Source organism: Thunnus thynnus, chromosome 1 (genome assembly GCF_963924715.1).
Source record: "Thunnus thynnus chromosome 1, fThuThy2.1, whole genome shotgun sequence".
Classification (NCBI taxonomy): Eukaryota; Metazoa; Chordata; class Actinopteri; order Scombriformes; family Scombridae; genus Thunnus; species Thunnus thynnus.
In genome coordinates, this window is record NC_089517.1 from 5,152,703 (window position 1) to 5,168,302 (window position 15,600).

Below are 15,600 nucleotides of genomic sequence, written 5' to 3' on the forward strand. Positions count from 1 at the left end.
CATTTTATACACAGAAGGAGGACTGTGGATTTTGTCCCCCATCACTTACATTGATTACAGCAAGAAAAAGCTATTTCGATTTTCATTTATGCACCTCAATATTGTTTTAAGACATGAAAAATTTAGAAACTATCCTTTAATATTCAGCTAAGGAATTAAAAAACAAAAATGGAAACTTTTACCTGGATGCACATTCAAAGAAAGAAAAGGAAACGATACATATACAGATAATAACTGGCATGGCTGATATTTGGACATGTTTATTAATGTTTTAGACAATATTCTCAGTCCATATTGTGAGGATAACGTTTCAACCAATTTGTTTATTTGTAAAATACCACAGTGTAATTTACAGATTGGTAATAAACAGTGACAGTAATGAAAGAATGAACATCCGATAGAAAGAAAAAAAAAACAAAACAAAAAACAAACAGGAGTCGCTGTGTGCGGGGAAGGAAGTGAGGCGTCCCTCTGAGGACTGAAGAGGGAAACCGTTTAGGTGAGGATGTCGTGGGCCTGCTGCTCCACCAGCATGGCCATGTTCTTAACGTCACCGCACCAGAAGTCCAACCGCTCCTTCATGCCTTTAATCTGAAACAGAGACCAACAGGTGAGCGTCAGACCAGCAGGTAAGAGACATGACACGCAACAGAGCAGGAAACATGTTGAAGATTGAAACTTGATGCACAATAAAATGCTTGTAACGTGAATGAATTCTCTTCTGTTTTACTTATTAATCTCTTCTGTTGCGGTGTGAACTAACCTGCTGCAGGTCCAGCACTCTGGGCTGCACCCAGGTCATCTGCACCTTCTGGTCCACCTCATCAATGTTGCCTTTGATGAGGCCCACAGACAGAGCCTTCATCACCAGAAGCTCCACCTGCAGGGAAAATCATGCAGAAACCACCGTCACACAACATCAGAAACTACGACAGTCCATCGGTTCACCTCACTAATATTTACTAATTCACAATTAAAATGTTAAACTACTTCAAGATCACCTCCATCCAGGTGTTGAAACAGGAAGTTACGATAGAAAAACAACATTATTCTTTCTGGTAATAAAAAGTCGATCATGCTCATCGCTGTCGAAGGATTTAATGACATTTGATGAAATACTCTCATCATCCAACTGACCTCATTAACGGGGATTTTGGCGCTCTGGCCGATCTCAGTGAAGGTCAGCTGCCTGTGGTTGGCAGGACGAGTGAAAGTCATCTGGAGGAGGAAGGAGACAGAGTTTAAACCTTCATATCGACACTCATCTCCTGCTCGTCTGTGTCACTCTACAATTATCTCAGAACGCTTTTAAGAGATTTGTGCGTTCTGGTGAAATAAGTGGTGGTGTTGTAAACTTGGTGACAAGCTAACAGCTGCTAACCAGATGTTAGATTAACGCAGTTCATTTAAGAGATGATGATATTTGTATCAACTGCTCAGGTTTGGGCAATTAATCAAAAAACAACCAAAAACCAACATTATGACTGTCTAACCGACCTTATGTTAGTCATATTGATACGTTTAATAAATGTTTTCCTTCATACAGTGTTAGTTAAAATAACGTCACTCTATACTATAAAAGATCCAGCTGATTGGATGATGATAAAGTCATAAAAGTGTTGTTAAAATAATATGAATTATATTATATATAATATATACATTTCACTTCATATTTTCCGTTTTAGCAAACAAATACCTAAAATAGTGAATATGGTAACTAAATATCATTCAGTAATATATCATAAGAGTTCCACTGTGAGGACTGAGAATCTGGTACTCAGGTGTATTTAATGAGGTATCATTTGATTAATCGTTACCGAGGTAAATGTGATAATTAATCGTGATATTTGTTTCAAGTGATAAGTAAAAGCTGACCGGAGCAACACAGCTGATATGACAACTTCCTCCTTCGTTCATCATCTCGTTCTTTCTCTTCATTAAAGGCTCAGACTGTGAGGATGGTCTGTGATTGGTCAACAGAGCTAATTTGCGTGTCGAAGTTTACCAAAGATAAATCTAAACAAAAAATCTGCACGTATTGACTCCTCCTGCGTTAGTGACTCCATTCAAATCAAGTTTATTCTGCTCTGAGATTTCACAGTTTTTAATGCTGGTCTGATGAGGCCTGAAGTGGGTTTACAAAGTCTGACACTGTTGGTCTCCCCTCATACAAATTGTACTCATGATACATTACTTTGAAATTGAAGTTAAAAATGTGACAATTCTCAGGAAAGTTCTGAAGTGTGTTTGCTTTATGATTTATGAATGTTTAGGAGATATATTAGTCACACTCAATCTAAGAGTCTCTGAGAACGCAAATGGAAAAAAAAAAATCACAGATCAGGGCTAAAACACAACTGGAATCTCACCTCCATCACGCAGAGCAGCTGGATCTTCTGCATCAGTTTGGCTTCATGTGCTGCGAGGTCCGGCTAGGAACAAGAGAGGAAACATGAATCAGACGGTTAATAATTAAAGTTGATCCACATGAACGAGTGAAAAACTTTCTGTCAAACTCCAGATAAAATTATTCTGCTTCTGGACGCAGGATACAAACACCTCAGCTGCTGAGTGTCGACATTTCTACTTTATGTTACAAAATACAAAGACCCTTTGTCAGGAGGACGTGTCACTGCAACACTCTGTATACAGGCTGTGTGGACGGTGTTTTTATTCTGTCTTTTATATCCTAAAACAAACTATCAGTAAGTGGATAAAAGGTTCTTCATTCATCATTAGAGAGCTTTAAAGATGTATTCTTCTACCTGGTCACAGATATCCAGTAAACTACTCTACAGTAGGATCATCTCACAGTTAAATAAACAATTTTAAAGAAAGCAGAACATAAAAATCCCCCAAAACCAAACAGTTCCTTTTCACCTTATTGAAAGTGAAACAGAAAGAGCCAGAAAACTGTTTTTATTCTAAATGATAAACTGCCAAATACATGAATAACACTCATGTTGTTTCACCAGTTCTAACAAACGGCCAAATGGTTAGACTGGTAGACTTCACCTCACCGGAGCAGCATCTTTTTAGTCCTTACATGCTGCTCAGAGGTGATTTAACCTCTATCGTCTCAGTCTACGTTGAACAGTTGTATGTAAGTGAATCACCTGTTGGCCCCAGGCTGACTTGAAGCCCTGGAATTTCTCCACATTGCCTCCGTTGAAGGCGTATAGTGTGTCGATGAGCCACTGTTTGTCTGTGTTCCTCAGCGACTCCAGCACAGGATGCATCAGCTGCAACGACAAAACGGCAGAAACGCTTGTTAGCACGCTGAGCTTCAGCACACGGAGAGAACGCTGCGTTTAGTGAAAAAACCCACCAGCTCTCCGAAGTTGTAAACTCCTTCTCCTAAGAGTCCAGCCAGTCCCAGTGTGAACGCCCTCTCCTGCTTCTCTGTCTCTGTGAAAAAACAACGACAACATTAATCTCTCTGCCGTTAATACAAAAGACTCACTGTGGCTCTGTCATCGCTCACCTGGAAGGTCTTTGATGTCCACACATCCGAGGTAGCGCAGAGCGTCCTTGTAGTAGGAGGCGTGGTTCCCGATGATGCGATAATATTTGCTGGAGAGGTCGTAAAATCTGCCGTGGACCGACGTCACTCCGGGCAAGTTATTCAACATTTCCTCGACCTCTTCAATTATTTTCTGGAAGTGAAGAAGACAACGAGGCGATCAGAGCTGATCAAGGCGTAAAGCGGTGGATCATATTTGTTCTGACTGGATGTTTTTGCCTGGTTCAGCCAGAAACATCATATATTGTTTTCAGGATAAATTAGGCTGCTTAGAGATGACATCATCTGGCAGGTCAGCAGTACTTAACATGTTCTAGTAAAGTTTTTATTAGGGATGAACCAACTCTGACTTTTCTATCCTTTGAAAAATGATCTCAGTAAGAAAAAAGGAGATAAAACACACTCCTGTTGTTTTGTTGCACAGCTGTTGGTTTTTGACGCTCTGCTTTAACGAATCATGTGTGATCATAACAAGCAGCTTGACGTTCAGCATGTGCCGTAACGTGTGATTATCTGAATGAGGTGTAAGGCTCGTTTTGCGTCAGCGAATGTAAAAAAAAAGGGAGGCGGCGGAGATTTTAGGAGCTCTTACCTTTGTAGCAGGAAGATCATTGATCTCCAGTTTAAGGCTGCCGATAGATGTCTTGCAGAGAATGACGGCTTCTTCGCTGCTTTTCACCTGAATCAGACAGAGACTCGTTAAAATCTGATTGTAAAATGCATCAGTTACATTTCAAAACCTGTGATGTTTCAATCAACTTACTTTTTCCTTGGTCTTCTCCAGAAAAACGATGGCATCTTTAGGATCTGGAAACAAAAACTATTGTCTTAAAACCCCAAAATAAACATATTCTGCAGAGAAATATTCCCTCCTGCATCAAGGTATCCTTACCTGTCATCTGTCTGGCAACATACAGAATGATCTCCATGAGGGACAATGGATTGATTCTGTTGAGGGATCAAAAACGATGAATTAGCAGCTGAATAAGCAAACACCATGTTAATACTGAATTAGCAGATGTTACAATTTCTAGCTCACCTGTGTTCAAAGTCACTGAGGAAATTTTCATAGAGCTGGAAGAAGAAAATACAAACAGACAAAGTTAAAACATTAAATGTTAATCTCATTAGAAACCGTTTCTCTACTGCGACTTTAATAAGTGTTTGGGTTTTGTTCTGTTCCTGATGGTTTGCTAAATGCTGCTGCAATATGAATGGTGTGGCTCGTATAACTGGATTAAACAGAGTGGTTCAGTCCTCAATGGAAGAAACTGAAACGCAATGACGTAATTAATTTCCCTTGAGAGTTATATACAAATGAGAAATCAATAGCTTCATTAGTGATCGTATATCACACTACATGATATGAAATTCTAGCAACAGACATCATTGTGCATCCTCTACACTCATTCAAAGTATTACAGCATAATGTGTGACTGTGGTGCGGTTACCTGTATGAGGCCATCTCCTGTTTTGAAGCAAGGATCTTTAACAAAGTCTGTCAGCTTCAGAGTCAACTGATGCCACAATCTGTCAATAAAAAAAAACACACAGTGTCAGTCACCAGCTCATCATGTTGTTTCACTACAGCTTTCTGACAAAAACTACAGCATGAAAACAAACATAGGGAGTGATACTGATGGTTAGTGAGTGACAAATGATGGTTTAGGTGTATATAAACATTTAGGAGACCCTAGTTGCATACACAGTCTTTCAATGTTGTGGGACAAAACATGGAAAGGTCCAAAGGGGAAGTATATGTTTTAAATGCACCGTTTATTACAAAAGGTGTTAAAGGACAGCTTCACAGTTTTTCAAGTGTGTGTATTTAAACAACAGTCAGGTGTCCATATGAAAGAGGTTTTTCCTCGCTGTAATCATTCCTCCTGTTCATACTGGCCATTAAAAGATCCCCTTCAAATGTGCTTTCAATGTAAGTGATGGGGATGAAGCTTCATATTAGTTTCATGTTAACTTTTAAATACATTTTTGCACAAATGGAGGACTGTGGATTTAGTCCCCCATCACTTAGCCTACATAGTAAGTGCATTATGAAGGGATCTTCTAATGGTCAGTATGAACAGGAGGAATGATTACAGCAAGAAAAACATGTTTCCCTGTTCATTTGAGCTCCTGACTGTTGTTTTATGACAGACTTGACAATTTGAGAACCCGTCCTTTAATGTTATTGGGCTGTTCGTCAAGACAAGTTAACATTGACTATATTTGATGGACATTCATTTATACTTTAGAGGGAAAACTTTTACATGACACATTTAAGTGTCATGATTTTCAATCATATTGCCGTGTTCAAACAAAACAGTGGGAAAGCGCAGATTTTATTTGCAGTTGTACAATGACTATGATGAACTCTGCTAGAAGCTACACAACAGCTAGTAAAACTTCAGTCTGATGAACTTTGACATCCGCAAGCCGAAATTTCTCGTATCTTGCTGAAAGCTACAACCAGAGTCAGACTATTTGCTCAGCATATAATATTAGTCGTCACGTTTCTGCTTTGATTTTAAAGAAGACACTTGCTAAACCTGAGCTAACGCTAGTGCCGTACATGACTCAGCGTGCATTTCCATTGAACGAGCTAGCTTACCTTAGCTAGTTTAGCGCTAGCACGGCAGGCGAACAGAAGATTTTTTTACCTTTTGTTGTGCAGTTCCTCCAGCGTGTGCCACTCCGACGCCATCTCCGGCGTTGAGCTGTTGCTCTGCTGTTGTTTGAGGTACCCGGTGACATCTTTCATGGTAGCGACAAGTTAAAAGTTAAATTTATTGGGGACTGATGAGTGTTGTTGAATTTTCTGCTAACGTCAAGTAGCCTGTCGTGTTGTGGGGTTGACGCAAAGAATTATGGGACATGAAGTAGGCGTTTCCAACGGTTACCGGTTAGCTGATGTTCGCTCAAAAATATGATCTAAAGTTCATTTATTGACAGTTTTATACGTTATACATATTGGCCCGTGGGTTGTTAATCATTAAACAATGAAAATGCAATTAAACAAAATAGGCGGCAAGGTTATGTAGCTAACGGCCGAGCTGTGTTGTGTAGCTATTGTTAGGCTATATCAGACATTACGGTATACGGTAGTCTGGCGCCTCATAAGGAGGTCTAACACAGCAAAGATTTCAGCACCGTTTAGCTAATATTCGCTCAAAATGTGATGTAAAGTTGGTTTATTAACAGTAAAACACGTAATATATATTATTCAGTGGGTTGTTCATCATTAAGAAACGATGGATAATTGAACAAAAAGTGATGTAGCTAACGGTTGAGTTGTTTTGTATAGCTACCTTTTATTGTACATTACGGTACTCTGGCGCGTCATACGGAGGTCAAATAACTACAATAACATTTCAGCACCATTTAACTCATGCTCGTTCAAAATGTGATGTGAAGTTGGTTTATTGACAGTTAAACACTTAATAGATGTTATCCAGTGGGTTGTTCATCATTAATAAACGACGGATAATTAAACAAAAAGTGATGTAGCTTACGGTTGAGCTGTTTTGTGTAGCTACCTTTTTATTGTACACTACGGTACTGTGGCGCGTCATAAGGAGGTCAAAGGACAACAACAACACACATTTCAGCAGACTGTCATTAGTTTCCCTATTTATTTGACCTTATAAGGACCAAACGCGTTAATATGTCGTGTTTGCGTTTAGGAATCTGCTTGTGGAAAGTAGGAATCAGGTAATGAAACTCTGCGGCTAGTTTAGTGTGCAGTCACAGCTGTGTTATGGCTTCTGTAGTGAGCTCCTCTTTAATGTCACCTGTCAGGTTTTGTTTGTATCGCAGTTTGTGTTCAAGAGCAAGCAGGACGGTGTGTGCAAACGGTTAGTACACAGACTCAGCTGGCATCAATCGATAGCAGGAAGTATTTATGATTGATAATATATGACACATGCATTGTATTTTTACAGGCTTTGGTGAAAGGAGTTTGTGTCCAGCTCAAGGTGCAGCAGCTCCGTCCAGGTATTTCACCAGGATCCTGACAGTTCACCAGTTCTGTCTGGGTTAAGGGTCATGTTTGCATCTCCAAATGTGACATGAAAATAAGGATCATATCACACACACCAGAGATAAATACATCCATTCAGGGTCAGACTCATATTTAAATCAGATGTAAAATGTGGGCAGTGTTTTATTCAAGTACTGTACTTAAGTACAATTTTGAGGTACTTTACTTGAGTATTTCCATTCGATGCTACTTTATACTTCCACTCTACTACATTTCAGGGGGAAATATTGTACTCTCTATTCCACTACATTTATTTGACAGCTTTAGTTTCTTTTTCAGATGAAGATTTGACTCAATGGATGCAAATGCTGCAAATGACACCTTGAATTTTCCATCCGCTGTAATGGTGCAGCCCTGCAAAATGATATATTGGACTTAAGTAATTCATTCAGTCACATAGCTTCAATGAATAACAATTATAATATATGTATGTGACATTTTTAAATGGGGGAGAATGTTTTATCTAACTTGTAAGCTATTTGTAACAGGAGTACGGGGAATGTCAGTATCTGCCTGTTGTGTCTAAGGATTATTACTACAGTCTGTTCCAACCAGAAGGGACCAAACTGAACAGTTTGTTAGTTTTAAAGGATCATACCGTCTGCTTACTGCATGTTTTTGTCTATTTACTAAAGACATCAGTCAGGTGCCCATATGAACATTAATTAAGGTTTTACTTGCTGTAATCGTTCCTCCTGTTCATACCGGCCATTAAAAGATCTAATCCTAATGTGCTTTCAGTGTAAATGATACACAGTCCTTGTAAAAAAGGACACAATCCTTTACTTAAAGGCAGCTGTGGGTGTCATTTTATTTCAGGCTCTGGCTCCTTAAGACACTGGTTGCTATGCAGGTTTCCATTTGAACCACTACAAGTAATCACTAGTAGACAGAAGTAACAAAGGCATAACTTTGAAATATCTTTCAGTCAGGTGTAGTGTATATATACAGTATGTAGCACTTACTGAGTGTAAATTATTCCTATTTTAGAATGATGCTGTATTTATTTTGTATATGTGCAGATGTTAGGTGCTCTTAAGTAGACACTTATCAATGTGGTGACTCCAACAAGTGCATAAATGTTTTGTTTATGAAGTGTACCACAGACCTCAGGTAGATGATGAAGACTGTGGTTCTTAGGACACAACAGTCTTTCCCATTTTGTCCAATCAGAGCAATGCTGGCTTCTGCACCTTCAAGCTGCAACATAGTGAAGTCAGGATAATAAGAGCAATTTAAATGATTTCAAGTGGAACAAATAAAATGTGCTTATAACAAAAAGAGATGAGACAGTACCAGATTGACAGCAGTTTCTCTGCTTATGGTGCCGAAACAGTGATGTCACCTGAAATTCAAACAGTTTGTAGTTTCGTGGTGGTTCACATCTCAGTAATAAACTGATCCTTCCACTGAACCTCATATTTATGTGCATCTCAGTGAAGTTCATGCACAAACTGTTTCATCTCTGTTTTGCATCTTTACAGACAAACAAGCTCTCCCCAGTGGGATGGCGCTCGAGGACTTTTCTCCCGCGGCGGAGGTGCAGCCGGCGAGCAGCAGACCCTGGAGAGCATCGCCAAGAACATCCGAGAGCGGCAGTACAAGAGGGTCGTAGTGATGGCCGGAGCAGGGATCAGCACTCCTAGTGGCATCCCAGATTTCAGGTTAAAAAAAAAAAAAAGTTAGATGTGGTTTCCTGTCTTCATATTCTAGCGTTTATATAAATACAAATCTAAATATCAGGTGTATTCTGGGGTCTATCAACAGATGAGTGTTTATTCCCTCACAGGTCCCCAGGCAGCGGTCTCTATGACAACCTGCAGCAGTATAACCTGCCTTACGCAGAGGCCATATTCGAGATCGGCTTTTTCCATCATAACCCTGAACCCTTCTTCGCCCTGGCCAAAGAACTGTATCCGGGTAATTACCAGCCCAATGTCACACACTACTTTGTACGACTGCTTCACGAGAAGGGTCTGCTTCTCAGGATGTACACGCAGAACATCGACGGGCTGGAAAGATGTATGTATTTATATCTTTGCTTTTTTTTGCATTGTTTTTGATATATCAAAGGAATTATTTCATATTATTTCATGCTTGTTTACTCGTGATCGTCTGTGTCAAGTGGCAGGGATTCCTGCTAAGATGCTGGTGGAGGCCCATGGTACGTTTGCAACGGCCACCTGCACTGTTTGCAGGAGACAATATGAAGGAGAGGACCTACGAGTGAGTTTGATCTGCACATTTGGTCAACATTTACATTAATTACATTCTTTTGATTAATCATTTAGTCTATCAAAAGTCAGAAAATGGAACGTGAAAAATGTCAGTCACTGAAAGGAAGGATGTGTGATGATATCGTTCAAAGGAAGAGCTGTCGAAGTTCTTATTTTGAAGATGTTTATTAGACGATGGCCATCGGGTCCATTCCATGTACAAAGATGGTCTGGGCACCGTACCACTGTCGGTGCATAGCTTATATGGGGTTACACATCTGTATCTTATCACATGAATAACATAGGTTTTCCATGGGCACTAGGTCAGTTGGGAGCCCTCCAATCAAGTGGTTGACAGCTACCTCACCACATATTATGTATCATTACATACCACATCTGGAACAGTTCCAAACTTGACCATAAACCCATTATTTGTATTTAAAGGTCCCCCCAAGAAGGGCTATATCATCTTACCTAAAATGACATGCAAATTATGGAATATTTAGGTCATCTGTCCAACATCCAAAATCAGTAAAATACATAGGGTCAGATAAAAGTCATACTAACAGTCACCATTTCACAAAGCCCAAAGTGACGTCCACAAATGTCTTATTTTGTCCCGAACAACAGTCCAAAACCCGAAGATGTTCAGTTTACTGTCATAGAGGACTAAAGAAACCAGAAAATGTTCACATTTGAGAGGCTGGAATCAGAGAATTTGGACTTTTTTTCTCAACAAGCGACTCAAAAAGATTCATCGATTATCAAAATAGTTGGCGATTAATTTAGTTGTTGGCAACTAATTGTTGCAGCTCTACTCCAAACTGGTGGTGATGTCACAAATCATGCTCGTAGGTACCCGTGTTAATCTGAGATTTAAGATGAGCTCAGAGAAACTTCAGCAGATGAATGAAAACAAACTCTACAAACAACTGAAGGAACAAGAAAAGAAAAACAAATTCTTTTCTTTTACATGTTTTAGTCGAGGAGACTTAAATGATTTTGTGTGTTTTTCCTGTGTTTCATCAGCCAGACGTGATGAGCGGGACGGTCCCTAAGTGTCCAACCTGTACGGGCGTAGTAAAGCCTGACATCGTCTTTTTTGGGGAGGAGCTCCCGCCTCACTTCTTCAAATACCTCACAGACTTCCCACTGGCAGACCTGCTGATCATCATGGGCACCTCGCTGGAGGTGAGCGCCAAAACTCAGGAGGAAACAACGTCAGGGGCCTTTTTAATCTGACGTATTTCCATCTACAATATGAGCTGGGTGGGCTGGAACAGAACAAACATAGAAACTGACTCAGTACTTCAGATATGTTCCATTCATGCTGCTCTCAGAGTTGAAACATTATATTACAGCAAGGACATGTTGTTAAATTAAATGTTACTGGTACTACTGGTGCAAAATGTTCTGTTTGCTGCTTGAAATACACTTATTTGTGGAAGAATTAAAAAGATTTTAATAGGAAAACATACAGAGTTTTCCCATATATTATCAAATACATGTTAAATCTATTTATTGTGATAGTTTCAAGCAGGATCAGGGTCTCATGAGAGTTTTTACATATTAAAAATTTAAAGAAACGAGTCTAACAAAACACTAAGTTGCTATAACTGATGTAGCACCTGCAGCACATTAAACCATCAACTTATTCACTCTCTGTCCTGCAGGTGGAGCCCTTCGCCAGTCTGTCAGGAGCCGTACGCAGCTCTGTTCCCCGACTCCTCATCAACAGGGACTTGGTGGGTCCGTTCGCCTGGAGAAGCCGCCGACCTCATGACGTGGTGCAGCTGGGCGACGTGGTCAGCGGCGTGCAAGCCTTGTCCGACGCCCTCGGCTGGACTCAGGAGCTGGACGCTCTGATGGCGTCCGCTGCTGAGAAAGTGAGTTTTTGTTTTTTTTGTTTACAAGCTCACACTTACGTTATAACTCTTCAACGTCATGGTTCACATGAGCCTTTGTGGTTATTTACTTTTTATACACTGAAGTCCATGTTGGTATTTAATCAAAAGTCTCTCAGCTTTTGGTTTTTAACCTTCATCAGAGCAAAATAAACTCTCACATCAGATAGAACAACTGTCAAGTACAAGCTCCTCACATACAATATATCACAAAACTGAGGATAAATCAATTAGAGCTGCAGTGATTAGTTAATTAATTGATTGACAGAAAAATCAACAACTATTTTGATGATCAATTAATAGTTTAAGTCATTTTGCTTGATTTGCTGTAAAGATATTTAATTTACTGTCATATATGACAGTAAATTAAATATCTTTACATATTAGACAGTTAATTAGACAAAACAAGCAACTTGAAGACGACACCGTGGCCTCTGAGAAAATGCGTACGCTATTTTTTCACTATTTTTTTTAACATTTCATAGACTAAACAGTTAATCGAGAAAGTAATCTTCAGATTAATCGATAATGAGAATAATTGTTAGTTGCAGCCCTAAAATCAATACAGAAAACAGTCAGAAATCTAAATAAAAGAAGGAAAACTGGAAATAATAATAATAATAATAATGATAGAAAAGTGTATTTTGGTTATTTTTTACACTCATAAATAACAGACATGTTGATGTTACTTAGCTAATAAAGTTGTTATGGCGAGTTAGTTTCTATTAGCACATCCAGCAGACACAGAGCAACATTTTTGATCATTTAGTGTTGCCTTCATGGCCTCCTGATGAATATAAGACTAATATTCAATCACTTTTAGCTCTGCCTCAGTCTCACACACACATACACACTCACACACACCAATTTGATCCAATGTCAACATAAAAACATTGATTAGTGCAGCTTTAATGACCAAAATCTTTTTTGATTAAATACCTGCATGTTAGTGTGCAGAGCCTTCCTGCACCTCACCGTTGTGTTGTAAGTCTGGTGATAAAACTGCTCAAAAGATAAAACTAAAATCATATAAAGCTGAACGGGATTTAGTCATATAGTCGTGAAAGATGCAGTGATTTAGAAGCACGAGCTCCACTGATAAGTTCACTTATGTTAATGTTTGTACTTTTATCTGCAGGCCTCAACAAAGACTGAAGAGTGAGACTGTTTCACTGCATCAAGCTGGAGGTTTGACCTTATTTACTGCACCTGCTAATGAAAAACACCCAAACTGAGGGACTACATCCAGCCGACTGAGGATCATGTAATAACAGACATACTGGAGTCGATGGAAACTCACAGACTGGCAAAAAAAGGAACAGCAGCAATGGAAACGCAATATAACAGAAGTGTTTCTCAGTTAAATATGACTCAGATACAGACGACAGTGACACACAGTGATACTGTGGGACAATCAAATCAGGTGCTTTTTGTCTCAACAAAAAAGAAAATGTCAAAATGAGTGATATGTACAGTAGAATACCTTGTGGACCTTTATAAAGAAGATGTACAATAAGATGTATTTTATTCATTAGTCTCTGGTTTCTTGAAGCTGTGTGGAAAAATTCTTTGTAAGAAATGACTTAACGGTGGCCTTTGTCTGAAGAATCAGCCATTTAATTCTTCTGAAATCCCTGAAAATCAAAAGTTCAGTAGTATATTATTAAGAATATAGAATAAGAATTAAGAATATATATATATATATACATAGATACATACATATATAAGGAAATTAAGATGATTGTTTTAGCTTTTAAAGCTTGTCAGGACTCCAATATACAAAAACATCAGAGGAAGACTAATAGTTTCATTTAAGAAATTCTCAGTAATTTCCTAAAATGTAGTTTTAAGCAAAAATGACTCAAAAAGGAGGAAATGATGCATTAGTTAGTGACTATTCTCACTGCACACAACACTTGTTAGTAGATCAATTCATTGTTGGTTTTGGTGTTTTTGTGGGATTTTTTTGACAATAAGAAAAATAAAGAATATCACTAGACTAACTTACTTTAAATCAAAACGTGTTTTAACCAGCAGAGGGCGGCAGAGGACAGCCTTTATCGTGCTGAAGATTTCTGTTTGACTGGTTACAGACTGTAGGTGGTGGTGTTGGTGGTTTTATAATAATACCTGCCAATAAAACTGATCTCAGTTTTCAGAGCTGCTGCAGAAAAGATTCTCTGAGCAACAACAGTGAACAATAAACTTCATCTGTAATATGTTTTACAGTGTCTCATTAAAGCAGAATCAGAGCAACTTAACAATCTGCAGGATGGTGTATCTTCATTCAGAACTCAGGAAGTTGAATTTAAGTCTCAAGGTGAAGATCAGAAAGTCCCTAAATGATGTGATGTGACTATAAACAGTGCAGTGCAACAGCAGTATGTACTGCATGGAGTCTCCTTTGATGACTCCTCTGTATATTCTGGCTATAAACCGTTTTCACAGCACTTTAGTTCCATTCAAGCATCTGAAGGAGCCAATTCATCATGCTCTATACCAGAGTCATGAATTCTGAAAAACTAAATGTGATTTATTGCACCTTTACTTTTCCTGCCTTCACATGTGAAAAATGTCTGCTGTGAAAAATGTCTATTCAACTAAAAAAAAAGTTAAATTGTCAAGAAATCCCTCCGAGGATCAACAGGCCGAATCAATTTAGTGTATGACAGCCGGTAGAGAAATGTTCAGAAAAACTGACCTTTTGTAAATAAATAAATGAGAATAAATATGACAGAATTTCTTGAGTGATGAAGACATATTGGTCTTTTATTACAGTTGACTGGTTGTGTTTATTTGCACACGGTTATGCTTTGTGCGTTCAAACGTCATGTTCTGGTTTCTGAAACCTGATAAGAACTTATCTCAGTTTTGTGAAATTTGGATTTGCAAGCTTGAGTACTCTGGTAGAAACTGAGATTAACTGATAGTGAAAATAATTATTAGTTGCAACCCTACATGCAACTAATAATTATTTTCATTATCAATAAATCTACATATTATTTTCCCAATTAACTGATTATTTTGTTTGTAAATTGTGAAAAAATATCCAACTTAAGTTTCCAGAGTTCATAGTTGATCTTCAAAATGTCTTGTTGTGACCAAGCATAGTTCAAAATGGTATCATAATGGGTTCATTATCATAGAGCAGTATGAAAACAGATAATATTTGCATTTGAGAAGCTGGAAAAAGTAAATTTTTGAAAAAAAAAATAGCTTAAACAATTATTATTATTATTATTATTATTATTATTATTATTATTATCGACTAATTGTTGCAACTTCATGTAAACACATTCTCCAGGTTTCTGATCGTTGTTTGTTTGCAGGTGCGTCTACAACATGAGTCACGTCACGGTTGATCAGTAAACCAAAAAAATATGATAATAAACAATGTGATGATTGATCTACATGCTGAAATATAAAAGTGAAAGAGTTGAAGTCTGGAAATGCAGAAGATACATTTTACTGAAGTCAAATCCAGCAGCCAAAACCAAACTGGGTTTATTCTCAACCGTTGATGTAACTCAGTTGGTACAGAAATTACAGATTTGCTCGAATAATTAATCGATTATTGGTGTGGTTTGTAAAATGTGAGCAAATTGTGAAAAATGTTCATCCCAGGTTCCCAGGGCCCATACATTAACTCCTCAGAATGTCTTGTTTTGGCCAAAAACAGTTCAAAACCCAAAGATAATCAGTTTATTATCATAGAGGAGCATGAAAACCAGATAATATTCATATTTTGGAAGTTGGAACCAGTGAATTTTTGCCATTTTTGCTAAAAAAAAAAAATGCTTAACTGATTATTCTTTATCAAAATTGCCACCAACTTATTTCCTGTTGATCAACTAATCATTGTGTTGCTCTAGTTGCATGTAAACACATTATCCAGGTTTCTGATCATTGTGTGTTTACAGA

General features: G+C 38.3%; 2 protein-coding genes across 2 annotated transcripts; one reads left to right on the forward strand and one right to left on the reverse strand.

Moving 5' to 3' along the window:
* Positions 1 to 244: 244 nt before the first annotated feature.
* On the reverse strand, positions 245 to 6,376 carry psmd13 (proteasome 26S subunit, non-ATPase 13). The gene is made up of 13 exons (XM_067606842.1): positions 6,181 to 6,376; positions 4,975 to 5,053; positions 4,563 to 4,597; positions 4,416 to 4,471; positions 4,287 to 4,330; positions 4,116 to 4,202; positions 3,485 to 3,656; positions 3,329 to 3,408; positions 3,117 to 3,242; positions 2,370 to 2,432; positions 1,138 to 1,218; positions 764 to 880; positions 245 to 591 (listed from the first exon to the last, which is right to left on the reverse strand). Exons 1-13 carry the CDS (start codon positions 6,279 to 6,281, stop codon positions 496 to 498), a joined length of 1,137 nt encoding a protein of 378 aa, XP_067462943.1. The 5' UTR covers positions 6,282 to 6,376; the 3' UTR covers positions 245 to 495.
* A 138-nt stretch (positions 6,377 to 6,514) lies between these two features.
* On the forward strand, positions 6,515 to 13,197 carry sirt3 (sirtuin 3). The gene is made up of 9 exons (XM_067606964.1): positions 6,515 to 7,231; positions 7,319 to 7,374; positions 7,462 to 7,513; positions 9,044 to 9,223; positions 9,349 to 9,581; positions 9,685 to 9,785; positions 10,805 to 10,966; positions 11,449 to 11,661; positions 12,818 to 13,197. Exons 1-9 carry the CDS (start codon positions 7,185 to 7,187, stop codon positions 12,839 to 12,841), a joined length of 1,068 nt encoding a protein of 355 aa, XP_067463065.1. The 5' UTR covers positions 6,515 to 7,184; the 3' UTR covers positions 12,842 to 13,197.
* Positions 13,198 to 15,600: the final 2,403 nt, after the last annotated feature.

Coding starts and splice junctions, on each gene's coding strand:
- sirt3 (XM_067606964.1), top strand. CDS start 7,185: ATGTCGTGTTTGCGTTTAGGAATCTGCTTGTGGAAAGTAGGAATCAG. Junction 7,514..9,043: donor GGTGCAGCAGCTCCGTCCAG/GTATTTCACCAG, acceptor GCATCTTTACAG/ACAAACAAGCTCTCCCCAGT. Junction 11,662..12,817: donor TGGCGTCCGCTGCTGAGAAA/GTGAGTTTTTGT, acceptor TTTTATCTGCAG/GCCTCAACAAAGACTGAAGA.
- psmd13 (XM_067606842.1), bottom strand. CDS start 6,281: ATGAAAGATGTCACCGGGTACCTCAAACAACAGCAGAGCAACAGCTCA. Junction 5,054..6,180: donor GAGGAACTGCACAACAAAAG/GTAAAAAAATCT, acceptor TTTTATTGACAG/ATTGTGGCATCAGTTGACTC. Junction 1,219..2,369: donor AGCTGCTCTGCGTGATGGAG/GTGAGATTCCAG, acceptor TTCCTCCTCCAG/ATGACTTTCACTCGTCCTGC.